At 54.1% G+C, this 18,113-nt stretch overlaps 1 protein-coding gene and 1 pseudogene across 6 annotated transcripts in view; both read left to right on the top strand.

Annotated features, from left to right (window-relative positions):
* Positions 1–14,097, top strand: part of COL23A1 (collagen type XXIII alpha 1 chain) — a 411,900-nt gene extending 397,803 nt beyond the window's left edge. For 5 of the 6 annotated variants that reach the window (XM_044947718.1, XM_044947715.1, XM_044947716.1 and 2 more), the window contains 15 exons: positions 864–941; positions 3,019–3,072; positions 3,665–3,709; positions 4,522–4,611; positions 5,381–5,443; positions 5,737–5,793; positions 6,044–6,070; positions 7,009–7,071; positions 7,156–7,209; positions 7,392–7,418; positions 10,206–10,259; positions 10,529–10,615; positions 11,537–11,614; positions 12,524–12,562; positions 13,004–14,097. In XM_044947718.1, coding sequence (XP_044803653.1) covers positions 864–941; positions 3,019–3,072; positions 3,665–3,709; positions 4,522–4,611; positions 5,381–5,443; positions 5,737–5,793; positions 6,044–6,070; positions 7,009–7,071; positions 7,156–7,209; positions 7,392–7,418; positions 10,206–10,259; positions 10,529–10,615; positions 11,537–11,614; positions 12,524–12,562; positions 13,004–13,006 — 819 coding nt within the window. In that variant the 3' untranslated portion in view covers positions 13,007–14,097. The remainder of the gene's footprint in view (positions 1–863; positions 942–3,018; positions 3,073–3,664; positions 3,710–4,521; positions 4,612–5,380; positions 5,444–5,736; positions 5,794–6,043; positions 6,071–7,008; positions 7,072–7,155; positions 7,210–7,391; positions 7,419–10,205; positions 10,260–10,528; positions 10,616–11,536; positions 11,615–12,523; positions 12,563–13,003) is intronic. The other variant, XM_025292868.2, reaches the window with a different exon arrangement.
* LOC102409934 overlaps positions 1–18,113 on the top strand; it is a 742,713-nt pseudogene that overhangs the window by 532,823 nt on the left and 191,777 nt on the right.

An 18,113-nucleotide genomic window follows, 5' to 3' on the forward strand; every position in this document is an offset into this window, starting at 1 on the left:
CTCCAAGACAGAGGTCTAAGCTGGCAGCCTGCTGGTGCGGATGGCCAGGGAATTGGATTAAGCACTGAGCATGGCAGTTCAGTGTACACCTTCCAGTTCCATAGAGGCTGTGACCGTGGAGGCAGCTGGCAAATGAGGCCCTGGCCGGGTCTCTTCTCTGGTGCACCTGGCCGCAAGCCTGAGCAAAGTGCTCACACCCGCTGCTGCTCTAGCAGAGAAGAGTCCAGAGGGGAGGGGAGGTTCCAAGGGGAAAGGTGAGGCCAGCAGCAGGGCACACGTCTGTGCCTGTCGACAAGGGCGTGTGCAGACACATACGTGTGGACATGTGCGTGGGTGGGTGTGGACTCGGAACCAGGAGTGAATGGGAGTGTCAGCGCCTGGTGCATGCAGCCTCCCCCCGAGGTTAAGAAACTGAGGTTCGAGGGCAGCCTCCAGCTGGCAGTGTTTTGGAGGGTTTGGGTGTTTTTGTTTGCCAACATTTAAAAATCTGAAGAACTTCACATCAAAGTCAGGCTGTCCATTTTCTCTCAAGGACGAGCCTCAGTGGGCTTCAGTTCTCACGTGAAGGCGGATCACAGGCACCTCCTGTGAGGCGGAGGTGTTTTCCTCAGTTTGCCCCAGGCCTCCCCTCTCCCTCGTGTAACCCCCTGCCTGGCCCCCAGAATGCTCACTCAGTGAGCCAGGGTGCCAGTTCCTGAGAGAATTCAAGAAGACACCACGCTGGGGGCCGCCCAGGGTCCAGCTGAGAGAGCTGGCCCACAGGTCACAGTCCTGTGTGCAGCCCCAGTTACTAGGTTCTCGGGGTGAAACAAAAATGCCCACCATGCTCCTCCCTGAAATTCTTCCTCTTCTTCCTGCCTCAGGGTCCCCCGGGCCTCAAGGGCGAACAAGGAGACACAGTGGTAATTGACTACGATGGCAGGATCTTGGAAGCCCTTAAGGTAGCGTTCCTGGTGGACCCCTAGCGTTCCTTTCCTGAGGGAATATCCACCCACTTTGCACACTTTTTTACACAAGGGACCAGGGGTAGCTTAACACAGAGACTTAACACATATTAGGTAACGTCACCAGGTACCTAATATGGAAATCAGTACTGTGTGGAGTCCCACACGATGCTGAGAGAGCCACTGTAAATGGGCCCATGTGGCCCTGAGCTCCTCAGAGGCTGAGGCAAAAAAGGACAGCTCACCCTTCAGAAGCAAGAGGCAGGGCTTCTCGGGGCCTTTCTAGGAACCAGAGGCTAGAAGGCTGATCTCCTAACAACCATTGGGTGAGAAAGAAGAGCGTGGCAAGGCCTGCTCCAGGAGACTCGGGAGTTGTGCGGCCTCAGCCCTGTCCCAGTGCTGGGCAAGCCCAGGACCCATCACCAGCTGGAGAGAAAGGTTGGGGGCCAGCTGCTCAGAGGCACTGGGAGAGGAGCTGGGGTGGGGAGAGGTGGTCTGCAAAGACTGGGTGTCAGCACCGAATCCCACCCCAGCTTCAATTTCAGTTGTCTCCCACAAGCCTCAGGGAAGCATGAGCTGATGGTAACGGTGCCCACCCCAGGCCTGCGTGGCGTGGTGTGGTGTGGCATGGCCCAGGGCTGCGCCTGTACATGGCTGCTCCAGAGCCACAAGGAGAAGCCCTGTGGGAGCAGAGAAGTGGGGAGGTGGATTGTGGATGCCAGATGGGGACGATGACTGGATTTGTTGGGCAGACACAGAGGGGTGAAGTCGAAAAACACATACTGAGGGGCAGGCTAGCTGGGGAATGGTGTGGAAGATGGAGTCACTCGAGGCAGAGAGGCCACCGGGAAAGCAGGTGCTGGGCCTGAATCTGGAGGAGGGTGGCTGGAATGGAAGAAGGAGTAAGACCAGGGCATCTCAATGGAGGCACCGACAGGAAGGGGCAGGTTGCAAGATATGGAAGCAACCTTAGTGTCCATCAACAGATAAATGAATAAAGATGTGTACACACAGACACACACACACACACAGACACACACACACACAGTGGAATACTACTCAGCCATTAAAATGCCATTTGCAGCAGTATGGATGGATTTGGAGAGTATTATGCTAAGTGAAATAAATCAGACAAAGACAAATACTATATGACATCACTTATATGTGAAATCTAAAAAAATACAACAAACTAGTGAACATAACAAAAAAAAAAAAAATAAGCAGATGCACAGATATGGAGAACAAACTAGTGATGACCAGTGGGGAGAGGGAAGGGAGAAGGGATGATAGGGGTAAGGGGTGAAGAGATACAAGCTATTATGTATAAAATAAGCTACGAGGATATATTGAACAACGTAGGAAATATAACCAATATTTCATAATAACTAGAAATGAGTATAACCTTGGACAGTGATTTGAAGCACTATATTATAGTGATTATAATAGTATATACTATTGTATGTCATATATAATATTGTATATCAACTATGCCTCAATCTTTAAAAAGGAGGGGGCAGGTAGGGGAGAGGAGGTGAAGGGAAGAGGCCTGGGGCTTGCTGGACTGGGGGCTGAGTGACAGCAGCCTTTGTGACGGGGCCTGAGCAGGGGTGGGGGCAGGTGGCCTGAGGGAAGCCTGGGCAGGGACGGGAGCACGGGAGTGAATATGCTGTCCCCTCCCCGTGAAACCAAGGGATGCCCAGGAGCAGCGGACAGCACCAGAGGTCACAGGAGAGGCAGAGACCACAGTGCTGGGCCTCTGCTGGGGATACAGTTTGGGGCTGGCTTTGAGTGCCAGCAGGGGTTGGTTTTACGTTTGCTTCTAGAGGCAGTACAGAGCTATCATGGGATTAAGCAGAAGCGTATTGTGATGAAATGTATACTGAGGGCAGAGGGGTAGACACTGTGCTGTCTTACCCGATACCTGGTACCATCCGCCAGGCCTCCCCCAAGACACAGGCCTGACCTGACTAGGTGGGAAGGGGGCTATATGGTCTATGGCCTCAAGATGGAGACGGGGGTGGGCAGTGATGGGGAGGCCCCACCTAAACACTGACCCCTTGACTTTCACACACAGGGTCCTCCTGGGCCACAGGGGCCCCCAGGGCCACCAGGGATCCCCGGAGCCAAGGTCAGTGCAGACGTAACTGTGTGGTCCCCCGGGTCTCTGTCTCCAGGGCCGCCTCCAGGGTCTCCTCTCTGCCTCTGCTTCTCTCCCGGCACCTTGGCCTGGCCTCTAGGGCTCAGAGGAGGTGGCCCTGCTCCTTCCTAACCAAGCGGGGTGCCTTCTTCCTGGCCCTGGCTTCTCCCTGCGATGCCTCATTCACACATATAATCCATAAATGGGCCCCTTGTGATGTTACAAAGTCCTGTAGATTACAGAGCCATTCCTATGGCCTGTGTGTATCGTTCACACCTGCCCACTTGGCTCAGAAGAAGGGGCCCAAGACTTTAAAATCAGGCAGGATCTGGTCCCAGCCATCATCCCTGGGCTCTGTGGCCTGGACCCTCAGGTTCCACCTACCACAGCCATGGCCGCACCTGCCCACAGGGCTGAGGAAGTGGAGGAGGCACTGCTAGGCACGCAGTGAGCTTCTTCCTGAAGGCCCAACCTCAGGGACCCAACCCGGGGCCAGTGCGCTGGTCAGAGGGGGCAGCCTGGCCACAAATCCCTCCAGGGCCCGGGGCACCATAACCCCACCTTGCTGTCTGTTCCCTTCCAGGGCGAACTCGGATTGCCTGGTGCTCCTGGAATCGACGGAGAGAAGGTCTCTGGGCCTTTCATTTCCTTGGTGATGCTGTGCCTGATACTGTGTCAGGCTGAGTGTGTGTGTGTCTGTGTCTGTTTCTGCACGCGTGCGTGCAGAGTTCTAGAAAACAGAACATTTGCTCTGGAGCCAAATCCCGGTTCTGCCCATAGACCTCAGGCAAGCTACTCGCTTTCTGGCAGCCTCGGTTCCTCGGTCCCTCAGTTCCTGAAGATGGTAAAAGGGCTGAGGGCTAAATAACGGCACACGGAACACACTCGAGAGTAGTGCCTGGCATGTAATAGCAAAGAGTCATCTCCCTGTCATTATTAGTATCGGTGTAAGTATACACGCGTGTGTATGATCCTGCGTAGACACGACAGTGTCCACGGGTATCACTTAACATTCACGGATGTGCCTTTAGCACTGGGTCCCTAGAGTGTGACTCAGAGTGGACATTATACAATCAGTCGAATGAAGGACTGCAGCAGCTGGTTGGGTAACCGAGGGATGGTTGGTTGTATATGGGGTTAGGGGCTCTCACCATTGGCTCCTGAGATGTGAGCACAGGGTTGGCCCTGATCCCATATGCACCCCCTCAGTAGCTACCCATTCCCACTTGCTCTGCCCCCTGCCCCACCCTGCAGCCCTGCTTGCAGTAAGACAAGCGGGGACTGCCCCTTTTGTGTTGCCAGCCAGGCCCCTCTGTTCCTTCATCACTTGGTCTGGAGGAGAAGACCCACAAGGAAGAAGGGAGGATCTGGCCTGCCTTAGAATAAGCTCCGCATGGGGGGAGGGAAAGTGCCTACTGTATCTTGTTCTGTGATTTTCAGGGTCCCAAAGGACAGAAAGGAGATCCAGGAGAAGCCGGACCAACAGGACCCAAAGGGGAAGCAGGAGAGATGGGCTTGTCAGGCCTCCCGGTAGGTGGCTGAGTAAGCCCCTCTGCTACTTGCCCCATGTGAGGATCCCAAGGTGAATGCGGGCCCCCCACGGTGGCTGCCAGGGGCTGGGACTCTGTGGTCCTAGTCTCAGCCCAGTCTCAGCCCCAGCCCACTGGGCCTTTGAAGGGAAGCGCTGGGATGCCCTGACTCTGAGCCCGCACTTCCTCCCCTGCAGACAGACCTACCACTTACATCGAGAGCCCTCCTTAAGGTGAAATAAGGAGGCCCCGCCTAATGGCAGATGACTAGACGGGGAGCTCTGACAGCCCAAGTCTGCATCCTGCTCCATCTCACTGACTCTGGAACCCAGCACAAGTGACCTAACCTCCCTGGGCCTCAGTTTCCTCAGCTCTAAAATGGGAGTGATAACCTCCCCTCCCACAAAGGGACACATGGGCAGGGCTGAGAATAGGGACCCACTTTCATCGTCATTTTAACATTGCTTTTGTCATGCGTGGCCAGACGCGAAGAGCTGCTACCACATCACATCCATTGTCCATCCATGAGGCTCACTCGGCTAGAGAGCTGGTGCCAGGATTTGAACCCCAGGTCTTTGCTCCTAGAGCCCCTGGCTGCCCCACAGGAAACAACGTATACTGCTGTTAAGATGCTCTCGGAATACCCACTGATTTAGGGAAAGCTACTGAAGATGCACTGCTTGATGGAGGAAGGAAGGGGAGGTGCTGAGCCCCGTGGGTGGCAATTTTGGTGACAGACAGAAAGGGCTCAGGGCCATCCTGTCCCACAGGGTGCCAACGGCCCCAAGGGAGAGAAGGGAGAGTCGGCATCTGACAAGCTACAGGAGAGCCTGGTAAGGGCACTGCTGACGGTCTCTGCTGGGGGCTGGCTGGGGCCCTGAGCCTTGGGACACAGGACCACCTGGCCTGACCAAGCTCAGGGCAGTGGGGGGGTGGGGAGCCTCAGGCCATCTTTGAACCCAAAGGCCAGCACTGGGCCTCCCACCCGGCAGTGCCTCTTGGGGGCAGTGTGGAGCGCAGTGCCCAGCACCCAGGGAGTGCTCCTCCAATGTCCGATGAGCTCAAGTGTGGGTAAGTGAGGGGTGGAGGGGCAATGGGCAACTAATCCACCTCTGACCCTTCCTAGGCCCAGATCATAGCAGAGCCAGGGCCCCCAGGCCCTCCTGGTCCCCCAGGCCCCATGGTAAGAAAGTTTGGCTTGAAGCAGCTGGGATGTGGAGAGGGTGGCGGGCTTAGGCCCAGAGGACAACAGGGACCCCAGCGGGGAGGAGACACATCAGGCAAGCCGAGCAGAGCCCAGGTCTGGGCTTGGGAAGCCACAGGGCCAGTGAGTGGCCTGGAAGCCTTTGTGGCCGCTGCAAGAGGGCCTGGCCGGGAGGTCTGGACCCAGCCTCATGGCCTTTCTAATCTGGGGCTTTCTCCTCCTTCTCCAGGGCCTTCAGGGGATGCAGGGTCCCAAGGTGAGTTCTGAAGCATGGATGGGAACTCCGGCCCCTACTTGCTGCAGGCTCACAGCCTGGTTGGTTCCCCAAATTCTTGCTAGCAGGCAAAGTGAGGGCCCCACAGTCGGCCCCGGACCAGCCCTGCATCTTCCCATGGCCTGGCCATTCCCAAGCCCCTGCCAGCATCCTCAGAGCTGGTGCTCCCCAGCCCACACTCCGCCTCTCCGTTACTTGCCCCCTCCCCTCTTCTCCCCTCAAGCACACATCTGTCTCTCAACTGCCCACAGCCTGGATACAAAGTCCTGGCTTTGGTGTATATTACATAACATCGTGTTCTCTGCTCTCCAATTAAAACTGTGAGTGTGGTCTGCCCGTGTCCCCTCACCCAGGGAGGCCAGCTGGCCTCACTGCATCTCCCTCATTTACCCTGGGGGAGACCACATCTCTGCATCCCCAGCTCAGAGGCCAAGCGGGGCCTCAGACTCATAGAATCCCAAAGCTGAGTGGGGCCGAGCATGTAGCTTGAGCAGATGTGCGGCTTCTGGTTCTGTTTTATTCCGAGGCCTCCCCAGATGATGTTTAGAATAAGCAGCTGCTGTCAGGGATGAGGTCCAAGACGGGGACTCAGAAACCCAGTGGCTGCTCAGCTCTGCCACTTCCTGGCTGTGCAAGTGGGCCTGTCCCTGCCCCTCTCTGTACCTCTGTTTCCTCTTCTGTGAAATGGGTGTGACTATAACCTACCTTCCAGGATTAGTGAAAAAGCCCACGTGTAAGAAAGGATAAAACATGCACACCCACATTCTGATATTTGCACAAGAAGGAAGCCAGGGCTGGGCCTGTCAGAGCCTGGAGTCTGTCCCTCTGCCCCGCACACCTTGGTTCCCGGTCAGGCCCCAGGCTTTCCTGTTCTGCCATCTGTCTGGCCCTCTTAACTGGTATCTCCCCTTTGCTTCCAGGGCTTGGATGGAGCAAAGGGAGAGAAGGGCTCATCGGGTGAGAGAGGACCCAGTGGCCTGCCTGTGAGTGTCATGAGCCTTGTTCATCCTTAGAGGGGCTAATTTCTATAATTGTCATGACTCTTGACACATTCCTTTTCCACCCAGGGGCCAGCTGGCCCACCAGGCCTTATTGGGCTGCCAGGAACCAAAGGAGAGAAGGTAACCACCTTCCTTTAATGTCCCCCAACTATGGTATCACTCAGTCCTGGGGGCTCAACCCCTGTGCTTCACTGGTCTCTGGGGCCAGAGTACAGGTTCTATCGACAATTCACAGGGCTGTGAATTGTGTTCCCAACACCTCCTTCTCAGCCTCCTCACATCTCCTCTTTGTCTCTTCTCAGGGCAGACCCGGGGAGCCAGGACTAGATGTAAGTAGCTCACCATCCACTGTGGCTGGGTCTCTCCCGTTTGTAACTTTTGCCCTCATGCTGCCCTCTGGATGGCTCGGATGTGTCCCCATTCCCCATGGCTAGACTACAACTGACTGGTTCCACCCCTGTCCACAGTGCAAACCCAACACACAGCCCAGAGTAGGTGCTTTCTTGATAGATAGATGGGTGGTTGAGTGGATGGTGGATGATGGATACAGTAGAGAGGATGGGTGGGTGGAGGGATGGGTAGAGGAAGGATGGGTGGATGGTATGTAAATGAGTGATGGATACAAGCGAATGATGGATGGTGGATGGATGGATGATAGCTGGACAGATGACAGATGGGGGGATGATCGAGGATGGAGAGTGGATCCATTGGAGTAGGGAGGTAGGAAGACCAATGAGGAGCATGTTGCAATATCCTGGTGAGAGATGATAAGGCTTCAGCTATGGCAGTACTGCAGGAAGGAGAAGAGAAGTATTAATCCAATGTTGATTGGATCAGGTATCTTTTGGTTGCAAGAGATGGGAAACACAAGTTAAACTGGTTTAAACTGACTCATAACTGAAAACTCCATATGTGTGACACATAGATCCAGGGCTCAAGTATGTCAACACAACCCAACCTCTCACCCTCTCTTGTCTCTTCTTCCTCTTGAATCATTCCAATTTCTACATGGTGATGAGATGGAGCCAAGAATTCCAAACTTGCATCCCTCTAAGTCCAAATCCTGGAGAAAGGCATTTGCCTCACTCGCTACTCTTTGAGAAAAAGTCTCATCAACTCTCATCGGCCCCAGCTGGGCCAATGCTGAAATGTCACTCGGCCATAAGAATGCAGTTCCCTAACTGGCCAGACCTGCTCATAATGCTCCATCCTGGATCTGGGGGTGGAGTTGGTGAATTGTGAGAAGGGAGAGTGGCTCCCAGGAAAATCAGATAGCTATTGCAAGGGAAATGGTGACCAGATGCAGGTAGGCTGCAACGAGTCTGGTGCCTACCCTAAACTTTAGGGAGAAAGTGGCACCCTACACACAGGAGGAGGAAGAACTCTAGGCTGAGTTTCTGACTGGAGGGTTCCACTGATGTTCCAGGAGAAGAAGACACTACTGAATCCAGCTCAGGCTGTGGACCCAGAGAGGTAGTGGTGGTGGAGCAAAAGGGACTCTATGCCCCCAATACTGTGGCCGCTGTGGTCCAGTGGTTAAGACTACATACTTCAATCAGGGGGCAGGGGTTTGATCCTGATCCCTGGTCAGGGAACTAAGATCTCACATGCCATATGGTGACGCCAAAGTAAAAAGTCAACCCACTCCAATGGGCCCAGCTGAAATGGGGAGTCTACTTGGAAGCCTTTCCTGACCTCACACCTGGACAGAAGAGCCCCTCTTCCTGGTACCCCATGGTGTCTGGTTCAGATCTCTATCACTATGAGTATTGATCATTATCTTCTGCACCCCACTGCCTGTCACGTTAGACTCTGTACCTTTGTACCTGAGGGGTTCTAACTTATGGAAGCGACTTAGTGACGACACAGGCCTTTGAAAGAAGAACTTATTACTTACAGTTCTCAAGGAAAGGGCATGCCCCACATGGAACCACATGGAGACGCAGTAGGTTTGGTTGGCAGGCAGAAAGGAGTGGGGGAGAAACCTAGGGCAGGGATTTTACTGGCATTTCTCTGGGGAAAGCGAGGCAGAGCAGAGTCAACAGTTTAGGATTGGCTAGTTTGAAGAATCCTGGCAGGCTTTGGGCTCTAAGCATGGTCTCTAGTTGCCTGCTACCTGGCCCTGGGATGATTTGGGGCAGGGAAAATATTGACTTGGTGTGTGAGTTAGATAGAGGAGGTTGTTCCAGGATTGGTTGGTTTACATCTGAAAGGCATGCTCCCTGCCTAGCTCTTTGCTATATCTAAGGGTTGGCTACCTCTAGGAGAGGCAGCCTCTCCCCAGCCAGCAAGATTTTGATGATATCAATACATCAGAAGATACAGAAAATAAACAGCATAATAAATATAAGAGTGTGCATGCTAAGTCACTTCAGTCGTGTCTGACTATTTGCAACCCCAGGGACTATAGCCCACCAGGCTCCTCTGTCCATGGGCTTCTCTAGGCAAGCATACTGGAATAGGTTGCCATGCCCTTCTCCAGGGGATCTTCCCAACCCAGGGATCGAACCCATCCATATCTCTTATGTCTCCTGTATTAGCAGACGGGTTCTTTACCGCTGGTGCCACCTAAGAGGGAATTCATCAAATCTGGTTTTCTGCCCTCAGCATTCAGCCCAAAGCCCAGTTCCTAGTGGATACTGGGAAGATGGACAGATGAACAAATGGATGGATGGGTAGGTGGGTGCGTAAGAGTTTCAGCCAAGCGCAGAGAACAGAGAGCACCATTTCTTGGTCTGCTGAAGATGGTGATATAAACTTCCATGGGTTTGCTATGTCTCAGCCCCCAGCCGAGCCTGGGCCAGTGTCTGCTGCACCTGACTTGACATGACACAAAGCTTTTTGCTAGCAGTTCTGCCTGAGGGCTTCCACCCATAAACAGCAGTGGTGTTCTACTTTGGAGGAAGCCGTGCCAGTGTCCTGAATGCAGGCTTTTCTCAGCATCATCCTCATACCCCGCATCTGTGTCCCCTGGAAGCCAGGGATGGTCCAGCTTGTAACATGGATATGTGCGGAGGGAAGGGGCAGAGGTGGGTGGGAGAGGTAGAGAGATGAAGAGAGAACCAGAGCACACCTCAAACTTCATCGTCAGGTTTAACCTTTAATCTTTTTGACAGGGTTTCCCTGGACCTCGAGGAGAAAAAGGAGACCGGAGCGAGCGTGGAGAGAAGGTGGGGAAGGTGGAGAGAATGTGAAGGGTAGGAGGAGAGAAGGAGGGAGGCAAGCAAAGAGAAGGAGGGAGCAGGTGGAGAGGAAAGGACATGGGAGGCAGGAAGAAAGCAGAGAGAAGGCGGGGTGGGTGCGGGGAGGAAGGCTGCAGAGGCTGGTCTGTGGGCAGCAGGGCAGGGGGCTGCCGGCCCCAGGCCCATCTCTGTGAGGGACATTGGAGGCGCCCTGGGCCTGGCAGCCACCATCACACCCCATCTTCCTTCTTGCCCAGGGGGATCGCGGTGTCCCAGGTCGGAAAGGAATGAAAGGCCAGAAGGGCGAGCCGGGACCCCCAGGCCTGGACCAGCCTTGTCCTGTGGTACGTGTTGGTGAGACAAGGGAGCCCAAACCCAAGTCTTTGCAGCCCTCGGAGCTCAGTTGCAAGTCCCAGAGGCCCCATGTGCCCTGCCCTGGGGTGTCCACACTGCTGGGGTTACCCTCTAATCTCTACCATCACCAAGGCTCCTCTCACTCTGGTCATAACCCCTCCATGGGCAAGGCCCAGGGACCCACTCCATCTAGAAGATGGAAGCCTGGTCAAGGACGGAGTCTGTTTGTTCCTCTACTCAGCTTCCTTGGACCTAAAGGGAGATGGAACCACCCTTACCTCTCTGAGGGTCTGTCCTGTCCCAGAGGAGGCTTTTGCTGGTCTGGATAGCTGCACATTCACCCCTTGCATCTCCTCCGCGTGCCCCAAAGCCCTTTCCCCTCACAGCCTTTCTCCTTTACTGCTTTCTTACCACAGCTTCTTGTGGCCCACCAGATCTGATACCTGAAATAACCAAAGTTCAGTCCTCTCCTTCTAGAAGGCAAGGAAGGTTTACATGTCAAACTCTTCCAGTGGACCTCAGAAAAGACAGGAAAAATAACTGAGTTTCCATATTGAAACTCACCACTTACTCACATCCCCCCATCTCTGCCAGGGTTGTGGTGGGGGAGAAGCCATGTTGTGTATCCCCTTCCAGAAGGGCAGGGCAAGGGACCCCAAAGTCCAATCTTCTGACCTCAAATGGGTCACTTAGCCCTCTGTTCCTTAGTCTCCTTATCCATGCAACAGGAGTTCTAATCCCTACCTCCAGATGGCTTGGAGGAGGCAATGGGAAAAAACAGGAAGAGCAGCGGGGAGGCAAGCACGCGCTAAAAGGACCAGGGACAGCAGGGGACAGGGGGGCCCGGCCCCAAGCCCCAGGCCCTGGTCAAGACTTCCCTCCAAGTCATTAAGCCTTTGTCTCTGAAACAGGAGAATCTTAGATGCAGAGGCAGGCGAGGGGCGCCAGGTTCCAGGGGCCTGGCCAGGGGCGGTGGACCCTGCCCGGCGGTATGCAGCCTGGCCTGCTGTGTGCTGTGTGCTCTGCTGTGCTGGGCGTTCTGTGCTGCCTGTGCCCACTGCCCTGCCCTGCCTTCCCTTCCATTCTGTCCCTCCTCCCCACTTCCCCTTGGGCCCCAGCCTCAGCCCCCAGGGGTGCATGAGAGTGCTGGGGGCATGCTCCCCTGTGTCCATGGTCTTCCTGTGTGCTTCAGAACAGAGTGAAATGTCATCCACTATGGCGTCCACCAGGGACACTAGGCTGACTGGTGGGTCAGCCTTGGTCCATCACCAGCTCCCCACCACCAGGCCGCCTGAGGAAACCCACCTCCCTGCTTGTGTCTGATGGCTCCAGACTATCCCCACTCCAACCCCATCACACACACACACCTCCCCACCCTGGCCCAGTGTCCACCCTGACCTCAGCCCATCCTGTCTGCTACTCAGATCCAAACATAGGGACCAGGACAGGCCAAAAGGGAATCCCATTTCCTGGACTGTCCTTCATATATTCTTGGACATATGTCTGAAAGCTCTCAAGACCACAGGGTGAGCTACCAGAACCTTCATCACAGCTGCCACACAGAAAGACACACAGGTGCTCGGTGGGACCAGGGCCAGGCCTGCTCCTGGCCTGGGGATGTCTAGCACAATGCCCTATACTCTGTGGTGTCCTGGTTCCACCCACAGCTACTCGTGTCCCAGCAAAGCCCATGCAGGCATGCTTAGAACAAGCACCGAGGGCGGCTGTCGTGTCCCATGACCTGACTACCCAGGTGGACAAGGCAGGCATTCAGGCCCTGGCCTCAAGTGGCAGCTCCCTGGGCTGCAGCTAGCTCCTCCTGGAGCAGGAGTATGCGGAGCACAGGGAGCTGCTGACCAGCCCTGCCTCCTTGTCACTGAAACCTTCTTCCTTTCCAGGGCCCCGATGGACTGCCTGTGCCTGGCTGCTGGCATAAGGTAACTTTCAGGGAAGAGTCTCCAAGGCAGGCTAGGAGGAGTGGGAGAGCCAAGGGAACCCTGGGGCTGAGTGCCTGCCGCTCCCTACATCGTGATGGAACAGCCGGGTCTCCCCAAGTAACCCTAGATTTGACTCTCCCATCGTGTGGCCCAAGACCCAGGGCTGTGATCCTGGTTGTGAGCAAACCACCCTCTTGGTCATACAGGGCTCACTCAAGCCCTGACCCAGCCAGGGCAAAGCCATCAGCCCCTGAGACTTTGTTCATACTGTCCCTCCCCCACCCCAAGAGAGGGTGGAATTCAGGAGGTTGGGATGAGAGGACTGGGGGGCCATACCTCTTCCCAAGGAAATAGGCAGGACAGGGATACCCAGATCAGAAACAGGGCTTCTGGGGCCCCCCCAGTTCCCACCTCACCTTCAGTCTTTCCCTCCTTTTCTAGTGATCCTGAGCACGCAGTTCACAACCTGTATAGATCCATGTGGACATTTTTAATTTTTGTAAAAACAAAACAGTAATATATTGATCTTTTTTCACGGGATGCAACACCAATACTTGTGGCCTTTTAACATCTGAGAGTGTGCCCAGCCCAGCCCCAGGACAATCAGTGTGTGAAGCTGGCAGGAAAGCGGACAGGCCCCCTGGGGGCTCTGTGTACCTGCAGGGCTCCCTCGGGGCTTGGCTTTCCAGGAAGGAGATGAAAGTAACTTGCCTGGCTCAGGAGAGGCTGCAGAGAGGCCAGGTTGGGCTTTCAGTCACTTGAGAGCAGAAACTCCGGCTGCTCCGCTGCCCTGCAAGAGCCTGCCCTCTGAAGCTCTGGAACCCCAGGCCATGCCATCCACAAAGGCTCGTGGCATAAATAGCAAACAACTGATCTTGGCTTCTCTGGCCTCTGCACTCAGCCACACCCAGCTGCCCACCGCTCTGGGCCCCCTTAGGCCCTGGGTTCACCAGGGCAGGACGGGACTTCCACTCAGCACTCATAGCTGGAGCTGTGGGAAGCAACCTAAGTGGGCTGAGCTCCCATCGAGTGCTGTAGGCCTCAGGAACCAGCCTGCCTGCTGTGAAAACAAGTGTCCTCTGGCCAGGAGTGAAGGCCAGGCTCTGTGATCACTACCACGTGGACCCAGCAGCAGGGAGCCCTGTGATCCTCGAGCGCGGAGGTCCCAGGCTGGAATGTCTGTTTCCTGTTTTTCACCACACCCCCACCACATGAGGGACGTGATGGGACTGCCAGCCTGAGGAGATGGACCGCCAGCTCAGAGTTTGGGCCTCGATGGCCCCAAGTCTCCCCACCCAGGGGAACTCTGGTCAGCCTCCCAAAAATGAGTCCTCTGAGTGAGCTATGCAAATGAAAAGAGCCTCAGGGCTGCTTTCACGCCTGAGTAGGTGGCCTGTGCCCTCAGCCAATGATGCTCTGAGAAGAGGTTCCCCCTTCTGACAAGGGGCCCCAGCCACCAGCTCCAGACCAGCTACTTGCCTCCCCTCTCTGTGTAGACGGATATTGTTGTATGTAATAAATCACGAATGTGGGTCTGGGTATGTCTGTCCTTGCGGACTGGCCCTAGGCCCATCCCTAGGTGAGGTTTCAGCTTGGTCATTGCTGTGTGGGGAGGGATAAGAGAACTCTCCCTGGGCCAGAGCCACCTCCAGAAACCAGAATAAGTATTTCAGGCTCAAGGCAAAGATGAGGTTTGGAGTCAGGGAAACACAGACTCAAGGCCTTGCCCAGCTAACATACCAGCTGAGCCCTCTGTCCAGCACCCATGTCACTGAGCCCCTGTGTGTTCTCTGATCTGATGAGCCATGACTACTGCATAACAAATCACCCCACAATCTGCTGCCTTAAGACAATGATCCTTGGGAATCACCTGGTGGTCCAGTGGTGAGGACTTGGCACTTTCACTGCTGGGGCCTGGGTTCAATTCCTGGTTGGGGATCTAAGATCCCGTAAGTCACGTGGCATGGCCAAAAACAAACAAACAAACCAGAAAAAAAAAAAAAAAAAAGATCCTTTCTATTTCTGTCTTATAGTTCTGGGAGTAATGGGCTCAATTCAGCGGCTGTCACTCAAGCTTTCCCACATCCGGCAGTTGATGTTGCCTGGCCTCTGATGGCCAGCACACCTCTCTGTGTGGTCTGGGCTTCCTCACCATAAGGCTGTTGGATTCCCAGGGTGAATGTCCCAGGTGGGCCAGATGGAATCTGTGTCACCTTTTACAACCAAGCCTCAGAACTCATACGGTATTACCTCCTGCCAGAATTAGAGGTTCACCCTAACTCAAGGGAAAATTGTCAATGACTTCACTTTCACTTTTCACTTTCATGCATTGGAGAAGGAAATGGCAACCCACTCCAGTATCCTTGCCTGGAGAATCCCAGGGACGGGGTAGCCTGGTGAGCTGCCATCTATGTGGTCGCACTGAGTCAGACACAACTGAAGCGACTTAGCAGCAGCAGCAGCATATTTTAAATGTGGGATAGGAGATCTTGTTTCAGCCATCTTAGAAAATTCTACATCCCAGTTGGTCCTTAATCCTGAGAGTGGGGCCCAGCAAGTGTGCCCATTTCTCAGGTGGCAAAACCAGGCACATGACGGGGCCTGCCGTGATGGTATCCCAGCCTTCTCCCTCCAAGAACTGAGGCCTAAGGAGGCCATAGTATGAGCAGTACCCCCAGGCCCCACCATGTGGCCTCCTAACTAACAAAACAGGTCCAGCCACATGCTGGCTCAGGAGAAGGAGCAGGTCGAATCTCTGCCCCTTTTCCCCTCCGTTGCTGGGAATAAATGGCAAGCCATGCTGCTCAGCCAGTCGTGTGGGCCACCAGGGAAGTCAGTAACATGAAAATGAAGGAAAACACAGGGGGTCTGTGAAGACTGGCGGAGACCACTGGACATCCAGGCGTCCTTTGGAGCTCCAGCATCACTGCACACGTCCCGTCAGTCATCACTCCAGTATTCTTGGGCTTCCCTGGTGGCTCAGACGGTAAAAAAATCTGCCTGCAATGCAGGAGACCTGGGTTTGATCCCTGGATTGGGAAGATCCCCTGGAGGAGAACATGGCAACCCACTCCAGTATTCTTGCCTGGAGAATCCCCATGGACAGAGGAGCCTGGCTGGCTACAGTCCATGGGTCGCAAAGAGTTGGACACGACTAAGAGATTAAACACAGCACAGCACACCACCCAGGTAACTCACTGGATCCCCTCACCAACCTGTAAAGGGCGTATGTGGTTGGTATCACTATTTCTGCCTTACATGTGGGGAAAGTGGGGTTCCAAGGAGTTAGTCCCCTGCCCAGGGATGCACAGTCAGGACATGGTAGCAGGCTTGGGGCATCAAACTGAGGTTCTTGGATGTCCCCCAGTTTGTCTTTCCAAAATTATTTGGCAGAGCATGGAGTCTATGGGGAGCACTGTGATGCTGGATGGGCAGAACCTCATGAGGGTAGAAGCCACATGTTCCTCCTTCCCCAGATACCTGGGTGTGGGGATTGGGGGTGGGGGAGAGGAAGGGGTCTTTCCTGCTCCTTTGGCCGGGACAGGGCCATTCATGGTCCATTGCTGCCCTCTTCTGGCCTTGTGTTGTATATTCTCAGGTTTTGCAAACTTCAAAATTGAGAGTCTGCAGAGTCCTCAAGAGCTTGGGGTAGGGGCAACAGACTATACAAGAGTGATTGACTTGCTGCGGTCCCAGCAGAGACACGGGGAGCACCCTGCCTCAAAACTGAGCCTTCAAGCCTGGGGACCTCATGTTCCCCTGCCAAGAAGGGCAGCTGTGCCTCAAACTACCCCTTCCAGAAGCGAAAGAACACATTTTTGGAGCCCCACTGTGTGCCATAGCATGTAAACTAGTCACAAAGATGACTTCCCCCTTTTGCAGATGAAGCTGAGGCCAGAGCGGAGTGGGCTTACCCCGGTCTCCGTCCTCCTGATCCCTAGAATACTACCGGAAATGCATGGTTTGCTTTTGGTTACCACAATGACTGGGGGACACTCCTGGCATTAGTGGGTAGGGCCAGGCACATCAAACATCTGATACGCGTGGGACAGTCCTGCCCAGTGATGAACCATCTCAGTGAGAATGCCAATGCTGCCTGTGTTGAGAAACAACATGCCCTAGCTTCAAATCTTGACTCAGCTACTTCCTCTCTTCCCCTGCCCCACTGACCTCCAATGCCACCTCAAAGGTCAGACATGAGAGAATGGACACAGGAGTGCTTAGCATGGGGCCAGAGGAAGAAAAGAGTGGGCTTTTCTGAGCAGGAAGAGGGGAGGCTTCCTGGTGTTGTCCTGCCCCTCTTGTAGATACTTTCAGCCCAAGAAATGGCCAATCCTGGTCTGACTTCCACCCTCCTGGCTCTGGACATCCCAGGAGTGGGTGAGATGTGAGCTGGGCCTGACTGTGGCCTTCTCACCCTCTACCTCAAAGCTGGAAAAGTTCCTGAGGTAACCTGACTTCTCTGAGCTGTCCTGAGTCACAAGACAGGCTTATGTTTGGGCTCAAGACAGGGCCAAAGATAGGCCCCTCACAGGACTCTCAGACTCCCTCTGCCACACGAACACATACACACTAGCACACACCTGCCTACCTGCTAAGTTGCTTCAGTCGTGTCTCTGCGACCCCATGGACTGTAGCCCACCAGGCTCCTCTGTCCATGGGACTCTCCAGGGAAGAATACTGGAGTAGGTTGTCATGCCCTCTTCCAGGGAAATCTTCCCAACCCAGGGATCGAACCCACTTCTTTTATGTCTCCTGTATCAGCAGGTGGGTTCTTTACCACTAGCACCACCTGGGAAGTCCACAAGCATACGCATTACATATACAAAGCTGGAATTGCATGATGTACAGACAGCTATGGGTCTCTCTACCAAAGAAGAGGATCAGATCCATTGAGAAAATCAGTGACCACATTTCACATGCAGGGAGGGGGGCTTGGCCCTCAGAAAAAAACTACAGGCCAGAAGCAAACTTTCTTGGTTAATTTGTGAGGAATTTTTTTTCAAGAATCATACCTAAAGTTTAATTCAGCTTTACATTTAAAAGTAAGAAACTTCATTCTGTGTGTGAAGATGAAAAAGTTCTGGAGATGGATGGTGGTACTGGATGCACCTGAGTGTACGCCGTTAATGCCGTTGAACTTGTACACTTAAAAATGTTAAAATGGGGACTTCCTGGTGGCCCAATGGTTAGAATCCGCCTTCCACCACAAGAGATGTGGGTTAGATCCCTGGTGGGAGAGCTAAGATCCTGCATGCCACAGGGCAACTAAGCCCTCACGCCTCAACTAGAGAGCCTGTGTGCTGCAACTAAGACCCGACACAGCCAAAAATAAAATATTTTTTAAATGTTAAAATGGTAAATTTTGTTATGTGTATATGTTACCACAATAAAGAAACTCCAAATATTCTTTAATAAACGCCTTAAGTGGGAATTCCTTGGCTGTCCAGTGGTTAGGACTCAGAGCTTCCACTGCCAGGACCCAAGTTCAATCTCTGGTTGGGGAACTAAAATCCCACAAGCTGCACAGTTCAGCCAAAAAAAAAAAGCC

This window comes from Bubalus bubalis, chromosome 9 (genome assembly GCF_019923935.1).
Source record: "Bubalus bubalis isolate 160015118507 breed Murrah chromosome 9, NDDB_SH_1, whole genome shotgun sequence".
In the NCBI taxonomy this organism is placed as follows: Eukaryota; Metazoa; Chordata; class Mammalia; order Artiodactyla; family Bovidae; genus Bubalus; species Bubalus bubalis.